This window comes from Thermobia domestica, chromosome 10 (assembly GCF_964235325.1).
Source record: "Thermobia domestica chromosome 10, izTheDome1.hap1.1, whole genome shotgun sequence".
Lineage (NCBI taxonomy): Eukaryota > Metazoa > Arthropoda > Insecta > Zygentoma > Lepismatidae > Thermobia > Thermobia domestica.
Genome location: NC_137463.1, coordinates 202954049 through 202971307, shown reverse-complemented (window position 1 = coordinate 202971307; position 17259 = coordinate 202954049). Strand labels below are relative to the sequence as shown.

Here is a 17259-nt window from a genome sequence, read left to right as displayed (position 1 = left end):
AACTCAATGAAGTCTCAGTGATTTGAGTGTCTTGATCTCTTTAGTTTGCCAACGCCACTTTCTTTCATCTTAAAATTTTATCTATATATTAATAGCGGTGTATGTGGGCAAAAAACTTCAGATCCAAATTGGAAATGACTATGTTTGTGATTCTTAATCTCTTGAACCGACTGACCGATCTTGATCAAATTTTTGACGTAGATGCAGTTCTGGCCTGGAAGTGTTTTTAGCTATTCACTTTGAAGATAGTATTTAGGGGAAGGAGAGAAGGGGGAATTATAAAAAAATTAAATAAAACTTAATAACCCTTGAACCGAACGACCAATCTCGATCAAATTTTCAACATAGATGACGTTCGTCACGGGGATGGATTTTACCATTTCACTTTGACGGAACAACGAGAGGATGGGGAGGAGGGAGAGACATACAAAAATCAATACATATAAAAATAAAGGTGACCATGTTCGTGAGTTAATTCTTGAACCACCCGATCGATCTCAATCAAATTTTCAACATAGACGAAGTTCGAACCTGAGAAGTTCTTTATTATTTTATTTTGATGGTAGAACTTAGAGAAGGGGAGGGCAGGAGGGTAAATAAATGAAAATGAATAAAACTTAATAACACTTGAAACTTCCGACCGATCTCAATCAAACTTTCAACATAGATAAGGTTTGGACCTGGGATGTTTTCATCATTTCACTTTTATTGTGCAACGTAGGGGAGGGGAAAGTGGGGCACATGTAAAAAAAAAAAGTGACTCTGTGACATCATCACGCTTAAACCACCGAACCAATCTTAATCAAATTATCAACATAGATGAGGTTCGGACCTGGGGTGGTTTTTATCATACCCCTTCGACGGTAGAACTTAGGGTAAATGGAGGAGAGCAGATATATATATATATATATATATATATATATATATATATATATATATATATATATATATATATATATATGGTCGATTCCGCGGTAAGTGACCCTACGAAGGAAAAATTTGAAGTTTCACCTTGGCCTACATAAGTATTAAAATTAATTTTTAAGAATGCTGAATTGTTCATACATGAACAAGATGATACCAACATTGATTTGTAGATGACTCTGCAGGAGGTAAAATATGGCCACTTTCATTTCGCAGAATATCGTATCTACGTTTGGATTTTAACACAAAGTTTTTTTTCCTGCTAATTCCTGTAGGTAAGTGAAGACCGCGTATGGTATTTATTAAGATAATGTTTGTATTTACATTAGTGACATTGTTTTGCACATAATTTAATAATAGCAAGAAAATTATAATAATTGATTTATTCAAGTAGGCTGTCGTGTAAGTCACAAGAAAACATAAATAAGTTTATGTATTTATATACATATTTAAACAGAAAAGCTGTTATTCTAAATTTTCTTCATTTGGACAGACGGTAATCAAAGGCCGTGCAAAAAGTCCCGAAATAATACGTGTAACTGTTTTAAATACAAAATATATGTCGTGTAAGTCACATTTCTTTTCCTGTCGTGTAAGTCACACTATGCGTGTCGTGTAAGTCACATTTTGTTGCAATGTTACTACATTGCCAATAGTAGCTAACTGCAATAAAACGTATAAATAGTGAATTGATAACTCAATTAATGTATTAGGTGCCATGTTTAGTGTAAGTGAATGAAAGATAAGGAGAACAAAAGCAATATTATGAAGTATGGGTGTAAAATGTACTTGACTGGACTATAAATGTAACAAATGAATGAAAAGTTAAACAATATGAATCAATATGATCTAGAAAGAAGTTTTAAAAAACGTGACAGGAAGTACGAGTATCTACTGTCTCTGGAACAATACCGACATATGTGGTTCCGAAGTTTCTAGCTTCAGCTACTTTTAATACTATTATTGGTTTCCTCGTACTCTTTCGTTTTTTTGGAAACATGCTTGTAAATTGGTATTTATTGCCTTTATGCATCTAAAGCTCAAGCCAGTATATAACGGAGGTGGGCATGTGGGAAAGGATTCTTTCAGATCTATTCAAAGGATATCATCTCGGCATTTGCCTGGTGTGAATGAGGAACACCTCAGTCAGGATTGCCAGCTATATGTTTTAAATCTGCAACCTACCGAGCCAAATCTAGCACGCTACTACTCTTGTCACGCTTCCTTGGTAGAAAACATGCTTACTCAAACGAAAATAACTAAGTCACAACAAAGCTTACTTTAAGATTATGAAATTAGGACATGTCAAATATGTAACACTTGTCTTTTCTATTGCACTTTCAGATATGCCTAGTTCAGAAGCTGAATGGAAGCGGAAATAGATAGAGAAGTTGAAAAGAATGATATTACATCAAATGGATTTTTAGTGGAAATTACTGTTTTATGTACCAAGAAAAGATACAAACCGCTCACTGGATATTACACAATTGTACTATGTAAACTGCAATAATATATTTTCCTGAAGAAAAGGAAACCACAGAACATGATTCGTGCGTAATTATATCTGATTGTATGCATCAAGATATGTTTCGATTTGCTTATTTCAAGTCTACACTTATGGAAGATTTTGAAGGGTGTCATCCGGGTTTTCCGATCAACAGTGTGAATTATCAGTCGGATGATGGTGCACATCATTCACTTTGTTCAATAACATTGCAGAAAGTTGAAATGTCTTGGCATTTTTCGGCTACGAACTATGAAAAAGGCTCTCAAAGACAAATTGATCCTCAATCTGCTTTAGAATTTATTGAGAGAGCACGCAAGTTATGTCCGAACATAAATGTAATATACTGTAGTAAAGAGTATTGATTCAAAAATTTGAGTTGATGCGCCAATGGAAACTTCATAAGAAAGAAATATGTAATATTCCAAAAACACGAAAGTAGCACTACTTTCATTGTGTTTTTCATATCAATTCATATCCATTTAGATAGGGTTTCTACCAGGTAACAATAATTCGTTTGTATTAAGTCTATATGTGGAACAAATACAAAATGGCGGGCACCTTCATGCCCGTTGTGTGTGGTTGCATAATCACCAGGTACGGATGCTGGCCAACAGTTAAGTTCTGAGTATTAAGTGTAGCGAATTTGTACTCAAATGCTCTAGAAAGACATCTGGAGTGTCGGTAGAGCACAACAGATGAAGCAGGGTGATTCACATCTGTGGAAACACGTAACGAAAAATGCCAGAAATGCACTCATACTCAGTAAACGTGAGTTCAAAGCGTCGGAAATGTAAGGATTAGCGTCAAGAACATGAAAGCCAATTCACCAATAATATTCCCTCAAACCGACGCAATATGATGTGCACGGTTGCATACCAATAAGGATGAAATAACTGAGGCCAAGTTGAAATTGTGCAAGGGGACTCACTAAAAAACTGGGTAAACTAAATGAATGTCTCTAGTGGGATCACATGATCGATATTGAAATGCGGCCAATGTGTATGTTGATATCGTGTGTGTCATCTGCGTATAGTAGTTCTGATATTTTTATCGGTTTGAGGTTCCACTTTCCTACTTGGATCTTCCTAGTTTTTGACTACTTCTTTGATAATGTCGTCCATTAAGATTATGAACATGTATCGCGATAGTATGTTTTCTTGTCTTACTCTTGATGAGGTTCTGAATTCATTGGATCGATTGTTATCTGTTCTTACGTGATAGATACTTCCACTTCTTGCAAAAGTTTTCAATCTCTTTTATAAGCTCTCCGTTAACCTTCCTTACCTAAGGGATTTTTCAGTTTTTTTGCACAGGACTTTGTCTAAAGCCTTTTCCAGATCTATAAAGCATAATATATAAATCTTGATCGTATTCTAGCTTCTTCTGCATGATTTGCCTCAAGGTAAGAACATGGGTCTTGCACTTCTCTTCCTGGTTGAAATTCACCCTGGCATCCTTCTAGGTTACTTTCGATTTCTGTCTTAGCCTAGTTTCCAGTATTCGTAAGTGTAATTCCCCCGGAATATTCAGCAAATATGTTCCTCTATGGTTTTTGCATTCCCTGTTATAACCTTTCCTGAAGTTTGGAATTAAGATGGCTCTCTTGATTCGCTTCCCTGTCTCCGTATCTATTTTGTTTTTCTTAGTTTCTGTCTTGTTTCCTTGTCCTCCCGGAAGTCTAAACTTACTAGTTTATGGTCGCTGTCCATTTCGGGACCTCGTTTAAATCGAACGTCTTTTATATATTTCTCCATGTTTCTTGGGATTATCCTGTAGCCTATGGTTGATTTTTTGTCTTTTTTGGTTTTTCCTTGATTAATTTATGAGTCTCTTTATGTATGTATTAGAATGTATTTGCTATGATGAAATCCTTTACTCCTTTGGAGTTCTAGTACCTATTTTTAGTACTAAAGTAGTGTCTTCATTATTCAATTAAAAAAAACAATAAAGCTTTTTACTTCGTTTTTTTTTTTTTTAAACTCTAGAGTCATTGTAGAGCACGTTACGTATGGTTTCACGCCCTCCTGCGTCGATACATAGGGGATGACGTCGTAACGTTTATTTATTTTTTTTTTTTTTTTAGGCTCATTTTTACTGTTTTTGTGCGGGGTTGCTTTTGCACCAAGAACATTGAAATTATTTTTATTTGCTTGTTGTCTTTCTTTGGATTATCGTTCATTCTTTTTTAAAAAAATACATTTAGGACAACTTATAGCCCGCGGACTAATTCAAAGGAATAGAGATGAATGATCCAGAAAGTGATAAATCCTCTCCACTGATGTAGCATTGAATACAAGCAAATCACTGTCATTTTATATTTTAATTGTTCACCTAGTCTTCGCCTTTTCTGTCTGTAGACTTAGAGTGACCATGTACTCAACGAGAAAACAACGTATGAAAATAAGGTACACACAACAGAACCCGAAGATCTTGCATTTAATCAGCCTTTGTATTACTCTACTACTATACAGTGGTTGCCCATTATCTACCAGCAGTGATGAAAATTTTCCGATTCATAAAAACATACTCCAATTATTCCTACATCGTTGTTTAGTCGTGATGTGAGGTGGAAACTTTTCTCCTGTATTTTTCCGGAAAATTTTCCGTTCTTAACAAATATCAGTGATTAAGTAACAATTCCTCAGTATTCATAAAATTGATTGAATTCATGTATAGAAATGTTAAAAAGTGAAAGATCGTTTAAAGAATCTGAAAATTCTCATGGCTCAGACAATTTTCGGTACGATGTAGGAACTAGTGGAACAATTTTTCATGAATCGAAAAATTGTCTGTCCTGTACAGTGATGAAAATTTTCCGGAAAATTTTGAAATCAAAAATTTTCCGATTCATAAAAACATACTCCACTTATTCCTACATCGTTGTTTAGCCGTGATGTGAGGTGGAAACTTTTCTTCTATATTTTTCCGGAAAATTTTCCGTTCTTCTTTCCGATTCATGAAAAAATTTTTAACTTGTTCCTACATAGTACTGAAAATTGTGAGAGCCATGAAAATTTTCAGATTCTTTAAACGATCTTTCACTTTTTAACATTTCTATACATGAATTCAATCAATTTCATGATTGCCGAAGAAATGTTACTTGATTACTTGTATTTTTTAGAACGGAAAATTTTCCGGAAAAATATAGAGGAAAATTTTCCGAAAAATTTTCCACCTCACATCACTATCTACCACTGATGAGAGATTCAACAGCAGATCCAACACTTCATATAACTAAACATGAATAGCGAAAGTCTGTTACTTCTAAATTCAGAATATAGAAACTACTGAGCAAACACTAAGCAATCATTCAATTTGTGGTTCGAGATGGTATTTGCTCCAGGATAATGTTTCATGACCAAAAACTGAATGCTAATGTATCAGAAAAAAAAAAAGAGAAGAAAAAAACAGTGAAAGAGTCTACCAAGATCACTCGAGAAGATCAACTTCAGTAGCTTAGCGCCCGAAGACAATTTGATGAGCCAGAACTACTGCGAAAGGGAAAACAGATGTTAAAAGAAAAGAACTTGGCATGAAAAGTAAAATTTACAAAAACAAGAAGAAAAAAATAATCCATTCACTTTCACATGCATACACTGTAGTGCCAACTCCGCCTTACCTGACGCATGCGCAATGTTAGTTCTTATTCACGGAATCTGTATACTTGCTCTAGTTTAAACTATCTTAAAGGAACTTCCACAGAGAAGGAGAGTGAAACCAGCAAGAGAGGGAGTATGGCCTTCCTTGACCTCGAATTGCCTTGATTGAAAGTGGCGATGCCTGCAACCTTAGGAGACGCCGCTCCCGCTCTGGAGAAGTCAGTGTAGTTGGTGCTGTGAAGGAAAGTTGCACGCGAGTCCATTTCCTCTTTTCTCAAGCACTGGAGTATCACGTGTGTTTACAACTTTACTTTTCATCACTGTAGGCTCCCATGTGACAAATCCACAATGATTGTGCCAGTAAATACAATCTTAATTCTTGTTCTCGGTGAGTACAGAAACAAAAGAACTTTCAATATACTCTTTTTTTATTCTTACAAAAAAAAATGCATTCTAGGAATCAGTTTAGGTGCATCAATTCTTAGAAAACTTATTTCATTGATTATGGAATGGAGGACGAACTTCGGCATAAATATTATTAAATAGTATATATTTACCTTCTGATTAAAAAAAAAATACGTTTCTCGATCAATCCACTCAAACTATATTAACTTGACGAAAGATATGTATTTTTAAAGCCGCATATACACTAATCCTAAGCAATAACAAAACCCTAATTCTAATCCGAATAAAACAGACATTTTTTTTCAACTTCAAAAACAGCGAATCATTTTCCTTAGTTCAGTTACGATAGTAAAATAATTTGTTTGGAGTATTTCGGGAAATAAATTAGTGGTAATTTACGGGACTTCATTTAAATGAAAACACAATAAACTCTCAGACACTTCACGCATTACAAATGCAGATACGGACAGATATAACAATATTTACTACAAGTTTACTCAAGATTCCGGAAGTCCAGTTACCAATCCTGTATTTCGTCAAAGTTGAGTGAGGAAGTCATTAGATATTTCAAATAGTAAGTTAGATGACATCATGCGACTCCTGTCAGTGTTACTGGATAAGAACTTTATTCTTCAATATTCGAAAAATAAAATAGGGTTTGATTTCAAAAAAAATGCTGAAAATATGATTGAGTACGCGTACCTTTAAAAATATCTACCGGAATGTTTCCCTAACTGACGCAAAGGTGAATGATGATAACTACTGATTTCGGTAGCAAAATTTTTGATATTTTGTTTCGAGAAATGCGTCAGTAAGAAAGAGAGTTTTAAAGTATCTTAAAACAAGGAACGTGACACGTAATGTTTTAACCGTCATTTCCTAAAATTGCTACCATTTGAAAACTTTATTTTGTAATCTTGTACAGTCAGAAACAATATTAACTACAGGTTGGAGGTATAAGAAATGATGGCTCCAACCTATACTTAATATTGTTTCTGACTGTACAACTCACTAGTATTTCTAAAATATATAAATTGCTCAAAAAGACTCTTTTTAATTACCTACTGAATATTTAAAAATAAGGATCCCGTGTTGTATACTGCTTAATTTCTTAACTCTTCTTCACGATTAAGTTACTGGGTATACTAAATTAATTTGTCTATTCTGATATTGTCATATTCTGCTTTTCATTTCTTATCAATTTTGTTTGGAACTTGGCGTCTTTTTCAGCACCGAGACTATGAGACATGGACCTACACCTTAACATGGGATGCAGACCACATGAGCTCCCACTAGGTTTCCTACACTGAACGCGAGTACAGCATACTTTTTTTTTTTTTTTTTGACATCATTGTTGTTATAGTCCGCCCATTGATCCATTTATACTTTACTGACTTCAAAAGTCACTTTTTCTTGGCATTAAAGTCCTGAGAGAACTTTGTATTCCTCTAACGTATGTTTTGATTTTGATTTTATTTTTTGTTTCACCATATTTTCTAGTACGGTATTTACAATCTTACTTTTCTGAAAGTTATATCTTCACGTATATGACTGTCTGCTGTGGATTTAACTCACAGCCACCCACTGAGGATGGAATAGGGGGAGCAATTGTCCATCGCTGAGTTTTCAATGACATGGGGAGTTCAATTCTTTGAATATCAAAACATAGTATTAAATTTAGTTTCTCACACACTATAATATTTAAACTGTATTTACAACAAAAAAAAAAAAAGCTATTCAATGTGCGTAAATATTTTACATGAAGTACTATGTGCACGAGTGCATGAAGGTGTGTGTATATTTGCGACTGCGCTTTCTGTCGGTATTTTGGCCATCTCCCAATCCCTAGGAAAAATTCTGCAAGCGATCTTGATTTTATCTAAAGATTTCGATTTCTTACTGTACAAACTCTTCTCACTTGTTTTCCTCCAGCTCTAGTTCATTATACTTTACTTCACCTATAAATATTAAGGCGTTATCTGACCACTGCACTCTATTCCATTACTTATGTAGGAAGACAGCGTAGTGGCTTAGTAGTACACTACACACCTCTTGCGCAGGCCCTTGATTCAATTCTATGATATGTAAAATTGTAAACACTGTCCTGTCCATGAATTTCCTGTTTTCTCTAACTACCATTATCCTACAAATTCTATCATCATCATGGACTTGCTGTTACCACTCCTCTTGTTTAGCTCGTAGGCCTAACCATGAGACGTTGGGGCACGATGGTTCAGTGGTAGACCGCTTACATCTGGTGGGTGGGGTCCTTGGTTCGATCCGCAGCCAAGTAAGTTGTGGTGGACATCGTGTCCGTGCGTTTTCTCGGGGTACTCCCGTTTCCTCCCACTTTTATTCCACCAATTCTTCCATCACCATTGACTTGATTTAATCATTGTCTCCCTTAGCCTAACGGAAATAATCGTGGGACGTTAAACTCAAAGATTTCATTTTCATTGAACGTTAAAACATTCACCGCAAGATATTTAAATATCCAGGGATACATAAATGTTAGCCATTTTAAGGGTTCATGACCGCCGTACAAATTTACCCAGTTGAAGCTGAAAACTGAAATGGGCATTACGTAAAAATTAAACGACTAAAACCGACCCTGCTGACCTTAGGTATGAATTAAGCTAAATCGACTAAGATCGACTATGGTAGATATAACCACTAGAACCAGTTTATTTATTCCCCTGGCCGAAAGCATTTTGAAGTTGCCTCGAAAATTTCTCGGATCACCATACAAGCATTAAGGTGATCATAAAATCAATATATCCCATATGTTTTAATTATACGGAATTCCTTAATCACCAACAGCAAAAGGAAATGATTATAAAATAGTAATAATAAAACTCAAGTACCAGTCATCCTAATCAACCGTAATCATCCGTAGCTGTGTAAAAAGTTGTTGAACTCATAATTTACTATATATTTTGTATGTAATAGGAAAACAAGTATGAAAGAAATCTGACCTTGAGCACTCCTTCCGCTGAGCAATTTATTTGAAAAAAAAAATAATAAAGGAAATTATTTCATAAAGATTGAACTAAATTATGCATACTGTAAGATAGTCTTTTACATTTCAGGACTTTTAGCTTATTTAATTTGCAATTAAAATTCCAACGCGTATTCGAAAGTCAAGCATTAAGCAATATATACACCAAGAAGTTTCAATAAATCCATTCAACCAAAACGATATCACGGAAATGTTCTATAACAAACAAGAGTTATTTATCACTAACAGCAAAATCTGGAATCACGTTTCGGATATTTACTTCTTTAAAATAAAATGTGATTTCTCGTTCAAATGAACATCAAGGAAGAAAACTCCAATGGTTATGAATGGAAGCGTGTGAAGATCTGAAGGTTTCATGTTTGCCCACTACTGAAGAAACATATAAAAATGTAATGAATGCTACGGAAAGAATTAACAAATTTTAGATCATGGAAGAAAGTAAGAAGGCTTCGAGAAAATTCATGACCACAATAATATGCAATACAAAGTCACATGCTCAAAGATTGAACCAAACATCCTTCCGGACCAGAAGAATGCGCTCTATCATAATTTCAGGTTTAAAATACAGTTATCATGAATCAAATTAGAAGAGGCATGACTGATACTACAATAAACGAAGACTGATCTTTAATTTAATGTCATTCATTATTATTTTAACACTAACTCAATTCACCACGTAGGGGGCACGTGACTCAGTGGAAGAGCGTCCACCTAGTGCATGGAGTCCCTGGTTCGATCCCAGCTCGTGCCAAGTAGGCTTTGCGGTGGACAAGTGTTCGTGGGTTTTCTCGGGGTATTCCTGTTTCTTCTCATATTATTCATTCCACCATTATATTAATTTCTCATCATCAGGTCTCCTTCAGCCTAACCGGCGCAACTGTGGAACGTAAAAACTGAAATATTTCATGTTTTCAATCCTCTGCGTGACAGTAATTGGTTGCCTCATTTGCCAGTGATTGGTTGTAATTTCACTGAAACTTTTACAGTACACACTGAGCCACCATGCCTTCAACCTTATGATTTATCCTGTATGAGAATTAGAATGTGTAATGATAATAAATGACGATGAAATAACATGGAATAATATTGTAAAACGAAGAAGAAAATAGAACACTCCTACTACCCGGTCTATACAGCGTGCTGTTAAGCCCAACTCAACACTTTACAATGCAGGTTGGTACATTTTCAATCAACTAGTACGGTCTTATTACTGCACCTGAAAACAGTCTACGTGCAACCCTTGCATTTTTAAGCAGGCAAATTTGGAAATACACTACTAAAATTCCGTTCATCTCTACCCAATAATTGAAGTACTGGATCAGAAATTTTTACAATTCCTAACTAGCTTATTGAAAGCGCCAGTAAAAAAAAAAAAAAAAAAAAAAAAAAAAAAAAAAAAAAAAAATCATGTTTGAAGGCACTTATTACTGTACCCCATGAGCTTATTACGCATTCGATAGTTAAACTTAACTACAACAGTGTAAGTATATAGAATAATTTCTTTGAATGACCACGAATTTCATTAACAATGCACCGCATACCTACAACTTCAAAACCCCGTTGACCTAAATCACGTTTATAAAATTTACGGTATTTTCAATGTTATTTTACCACTAACCCATCTTCATCCACTGGTAGTAAAAAATCAGCGCATGGATCTTCCATCTAATATCTATCGACAATTTGGTCAGCATGTTTTAAGTCATTTGAATCGTTCAGTCTTATCGTATACGATTGGTTCTTCCTTGTTTGTCTTCCTCACCTCCTAACCATCGTTAATATTTTAGTGTGTCTATCATTTACTTAATTATCTTGCCTGGCACGTTTTATTTATTTATTTATTTATTTACATTTGGTTCTTATTTGAATCTGTAATAATGTTTCACCTGACAATGTTTCGACTAATTCTTATGGTTCTTTCTTAGCTCCGTTGTTAATATTCTCACATACAATGTCTATTTCATGTTAGTGAACTACAGATTAAGCCAAGTGACATTCACAGCAGCGAAATATGTAATATGCTCGTCTTTGTAAGAGATGATAATCGAGCCAATTCTCGATTGGAATCCCTTTAACCTTTAATAATAGGTGTATATCGCCCGATGAATTTCCTGGAGCTGAAAACAATATATGGATGCATTCTCAAGCATAATTTGAGAAAACTTTTTTTTTTTTTTTTTTTTGGTAAAATTAAAGCTTGATGTTTGACGATACCATACTACCTACTATTAAGATTAAACTAATACTGAAATATACCCCCATCAACTTTCTCACTATGACACTAGTAAGATGGCAGTACCTAGTATGTTTAATAAGATAGAACCCAAAACTTCCATTAATTCTCAAACTTTAATTTTTGTTTAATCTGTCCAAAGATCAGACACACATGAATTAGCAAATCTTCATGCGCAATTTTCGAGAAATCTGAGAAAAATTAACTCCTATGGTGCTTTAAAAAAATGTCTTGCGTCAATAGCAAACAATTTTATTCTTCGGGTTAGAAATAAAACTAATGGAATGAATTTGTGTTGTTTTTCCATAAATACTATATGAATATCTCATAAATTACAACTGAACTGACCACGAACGATGTGGCCGGCCACGCAGCCTTCAGCTATACAAGCTGCCTCTAATTTAAGGCTTTCCGATGGATAGTTGATACAAAAAAGTCCACATTCCTTCAGGGGATTGAGCCCGAGACTTTGAGCACTAACTATACGGCTACTTGGGAATATCAACCGAATGCATATAAATCAGAGCGGGTTTTCACATCTAAGTATAACCAGTTAGTGCTTCTATGAATTTATTCTAATGAGCCAATTGCATTCAACTTGATCTTATACAGTCCACATACCGGAAGCCAAGTTAATTTCCAATATTGCATATGTGCATAACATTTCAACATAAATAAATACTTCGAATTCCACGTTGTCTTGGAATTTTCGTAACACGACACATTCCCATGGTTTCAGGTTCTCCAGGCGCCCTCTATGCAATAACTATCATTATAAAATTAATGAGATCATACACGAACGGATCGTTTGCATTACAAGGGTAGATGGTGTGGGAATGTATGGTGCTTTCTCAAGCATGTGAATTACGTTAAGATAGAAGGAATTGTGTAACAAGTTGTATGCTTCAGTGCGTCCACAAACTCCCGTTGTTGAAACAGTCATGCTTACGCACAATCTCGGTTTACGAAAGTGCAACGCTCAGGAACAACTTTACGAGTAACAATACATAGTGTCTATTGCTGATCAAATGATATAAACCAATGACCTTAATCATTTACAACTTCTGAAGCGTGATACTGCGTACAATTTGACAACTATTACCAAAACATTATATGTGGTTAGGATACAATGGAAGATGTGGAACATCTCTCCAGATTCTGAAAAATTGAGCAATATTGTAAACAAGCAGCACACTTTTACAGATCTTAATTATCTGACACGTTTATGAATTGAAGTGCGACAGTTAGTTTTCCATTCGCCTGTTTGCATCTCTGAGATGGATGAAAAGAGTATCCTATACGTGCAAAATTATTGGCAATACTGTCAAGGAGTTTTAATAATTTAATATCTGAAAATAATAATACTGGAAATATTATGTATATTAATTTTCAGTTTTGGAAGAATATGTCTTTTTTTCTTCTTAGCTTCGTAAAAAAAAAGTCTGTGAATGTTGTAAATTGTTTGAATGTTTTTCTGTAAATGTAGACCCCTAAGCATTTTTGTAATTTTATGTTTTGTTGTTAACACAAACACATTGCATCGGACAGCGTTATCTAAGTTACATAAAATTCCGAGTGCTGACATGACGATCTATCTTTAGACAAATATCCGCACGTGTAATGATATCAGCCTGAATCTTGGGAGCTGCAATGCATGCACCTCTGTTGTATAAATACTTCAGTTTATTTCGTCACAGTCAGTCAGAGTCTTGGTTGGGGTCAAACTTGAAGTGACAACGTCGATAGTCAATGATAGTAGTACACTGCGAATCTTAGTTACAGTCGGTCATCGAGATTTAAAAATCAGGAAGTTATAAAGTTATTCGGATAGACTGATCGTGTATAGTTAGAGATAGCTGCACTCAACTAGGGGATTTTCGGATTTTGGCGGTCATCATCATCTACGTCAGGTTTGGTCTCTTTTAGCCTGAGAATTGTCATACACTTTTGAATTACATAACCGACATTCGCTACACAAACACTCAAATCAGGGGCGTCATTTAGGGAGGGCAGGAGGGGGCAATTGCCCCCCCCCCTAAGAGTTTGAGGATTACATATACTTTAATCGAGTGTCTACTAACATACTAGTACAAAACGTGAAAGTCTTATGTCGGTGGTACTCTTGCCCCCCCCAAGTGAAATCTGAAATGACGCCCCTGACTCAAATTCATTAAGAATGAGACAAAATATATGTTAAGTTGTGTTTCTCATTTACACACACAGTTCTGTTCTGTTTTGCCGACTCCCGGTATAACGTTGGACGTAAAACAAAGATTTCATTTCAATTTTCTGATTAACAGAATACCAATTAGACAATCCTAATAGAATTCTTACAGTTGATAGCTTTTTAAAAAAATTATAATAACAACTGGTCAAAGATAAACAGCTATAAAAAAAAAAGTGACATACAATTTTCATCAGCGTACTCGGTAATTAAACATCACACAAATTATGGTGAACTACGTTCCCTTTATACGAGATAGGAAGGACAATAATTGTACAACCGCTGACAGAACCAGTATTTATAAAATCACAATACAAACAGAATACAGGATAATAATTTACTCTTAAAATACTTGGTTGGAGTTTAGCGTGCCTTTCCAGCACCAAGGTTACAGTTTAAGGTGGATCCCAAACTATCGTAATACGTTCAAATACTAAGACTCTTACACCGAGAATCGAATCCCGGACCTCGTGAACCATAGGGGCGCGCGCGTGCCAACTACACTAGCAGGGATGGATTACTCTCGAAACAGAAGCAGCTCTAGAAAGTAAAAGCAACCAAAAATTGCTTTCGCGAGCTAGGTTCTACTGCCACTCCAGTAACTGCTTTGAAGTAACAAGTTTGGAATCAAAGTAATTCAAACTTCTTGCAGAGCATTTTCTTAGTACGTGACCTTAGATTTCTTCTACGAAGTAAACAATGGAAGATCATCAACCTCTTTTCATGAATCACTTGTATAGACACCAGCAAAAAATTATTCGTATTTCGTATTTTATTTGTATTATTATTTGTCAATAGCTTCACTTCGATTCTACTAACTTTGCAGTTTGTTTTTAACGTTTCACAATACAGTGTTAAACACTATACTCCAGTAAGTATTCATTCGGAACGCATTATAGATTTGTGAACTTAGACTGGCAGTGACTTCTGGTCTTGTCCTAAAATTGTACGTGAAACCTAATCGATCCGATCATCCTGATTAAAATTGTTACATGTTTTGTTACTCCTACAAAACAGTCATGAACAGTGACAGTGACCCACTTCTCTTTCTCTACCTGAATTATCAGGTTATCAAGAATCAAATTTAATTTTTTAAAAAAATAAAAATAAAAAGTAATAGGTGCACAACAGATCTAAGAGCAGTAATGGCTAGCAGATTAAAAACACGTGGAAACAAAATCAACTACATCATGAGTTTTTCCAAACCAGATATATTCTCAATTTTGTACTCCAAAACTGTTGCCTACTCTGTCACCTATGACCCATTTGAGTATGTAAAATCGATCTTTATCTCCTTTTCGTGCCTAACACTCGAAGAAACTGGTTACAACACATATTTAGGCGTTGGTGCTGACTGTTGACACCTTCAAGTCATGTATTTTACACACTAGTTTCCTGTCTTTGTTCTTGAATGTCTTTTCCTTACAAAAACTAAAGGAAAATGCATTGTCTTTATTTAAATGCATAATTTGTGCTCCCGCATTGTTCTCTACCATACAAATGAATACGGATATCTGTAATTAAATCCATTCCATATCAACTGAAGTGTGAATTTCTATTAAACATATAATTTGTTACATTTCTCAAGGGGGCACGGTGACTCAGTGATTGCGCACTTACCTCTGGTGCGTGGAGACCCTGGTTCGATTACCGGCCAAGTTAGTTTGTGGTGGATAACAATGTGTCTGTGGGTTTTCTCGGGTACTCCCGTTTCCTCCCCCAGTCTCACTCCACCAATTCTTCCATCATCATTCATTTGCCTTAATCATCGTCTCTCTTAGCCTAAAGGGCAAAAACGTGGGAGTTATACTCAAAGAAAAGTTTTCGTGTTTCTCAATTTTTTCCTTCAGCAAAGCAATAACCACGAGGTCAACTTGTTTCGTTATGGAGAATTAAGAAGCAAATTATTCCGAAGCTTAATGATAACTGCCCCAATAATTCGCAATGACGGAATGAATTACGACTATTAGCATACAGAAAGCAATACAACCACATGTCGGACCATATACAAGAAAGAAAAAATGATGTATCTTTCTTCTTTTTTAATTGCAGTTTCAAATTGGTCATTTTTAATTTGTTAGAAGTGTTCCAGCCACAAACAAACCTGCATAGTTGTACAGTGTTCGCGCCAGGGGCGTAATTATGGGAGCAGGGGATCCTGTCCCTAAGTTTATCACTTTGATGGAAGCACTTCAAGTTAAATGGAAGAATGAAGAATGAAAATGGAAAACAGTTGTAGCTACTCCTATGTCGTATTTACTGATCTAGAAAAGGCATTTTACCATGTGAACTGGGAATTATTGTTGGGAGTTCAAAAGGAGGTTAGTTTGGAACGAAAAGATCGAATACGCATAAGAAACTTACATATAAAGCAACAAGTAAGTGTTAGGGGAGGGAAATAAATGACAGGAAAGTGTAATGAAATGAGATTTTGGACAGAGATGCTGTCTCTCGTGAACATTATTTAATATCTATCTATCAGAGTGAAAATTAGCCTACATAATGAAGACGGCATTACGGTACGAGGTAGAATGATTAGGTGTATACGTTTCGCAGATGATATGGCGCTTCTTGTGGAAATCAATAAGATGTTAGAAAACTTGATGAAGTGCTGTGAATAATATGGAATGAAAATAAATGTTAGGAAGACAAAACCCATGGTAATTGGAAGGAAGCACTCGGATCAAATTTAAAAGTACAAGGGAGAAACTACAACAGGTGACTAGTTTCCGATACCTGGGTAGTATTATTAATGATATGAAGTGCGATCCTGAAATAAAAGAAAGGATGGAATGGCGAAAGAACCCTTTCGGAGGAAGAAAAGTACTTTGTCAGACCTCGAATAAAGAGTTGAAAAAAACTCATAAAATGCTTCGTCTGGAGTATTGTACTGTATGGGGCAGGAACATAGATATTACACACAAGTGATGAAAAACGACTGGAAGCTTTCGAAATATGGGTGTGGAGAAGAATAAACAGGATCAGCTGGATCGAGCAGAAAAAGGATCAGCAAATAGATTTGTTTGTGTTTAAGAACAAGGAATAAAAGGATGCTAGAAATGGTGAAAACAATTTGAGATATTGTTGAAAAGAGGAAGAGAAACTGGTTGGGACATAGGATAAGCAGCAACTGTTGGAACATTGCCTAAGAAGGAACTGCATCACAAGCGATGTGCAGGAAAGAGAGGTAGAGGATGAATGCTACAATTGATGGACATCAAAACAGATAAGTCATACGTGAAGACGATGAGGTTAGCCGATGATCCGTGCAACACAGAAGCTCACAAGGTAAGAGGGGGAGATTATATATCGAAATGGAAGATGGTTTATACATCAATCGAAAACACT

At 35.4% G+C, this 17259-nt stretch overlaps 2 protein-coding genes across 2 annotated transcripts in view; one reads left to right on the top strand and one right to left on the bottom strand.

Annotated features, from left to right (window-relative positions):
- Positions 1-17259, bottom strand: part of qin (tudor domain-containing protein qin) — a 613696-nt gene that overhangs the window by 466593 nt on the left and 129844 nt on the right. The gene's annotated exons all lie outside the window — the stretch shown is intronic.
- The window catches only part of LOC145662936 (uncharacterized), a 113950-nt gene continuing 102810 nt past the window's right edge, over positions 6120-17259 (top strand). The window contains exon 1 of the mRNA XM_081728963.1: positions 6120-6418. Coding sequence (XP_081585089.1) covers positions 6379-6418 — 40 coding nt within the window. The 5' untranslated portion in view covers positions 6120-6378. The remainder of the gene's footprint in view (positions 6419-17259) is intronic.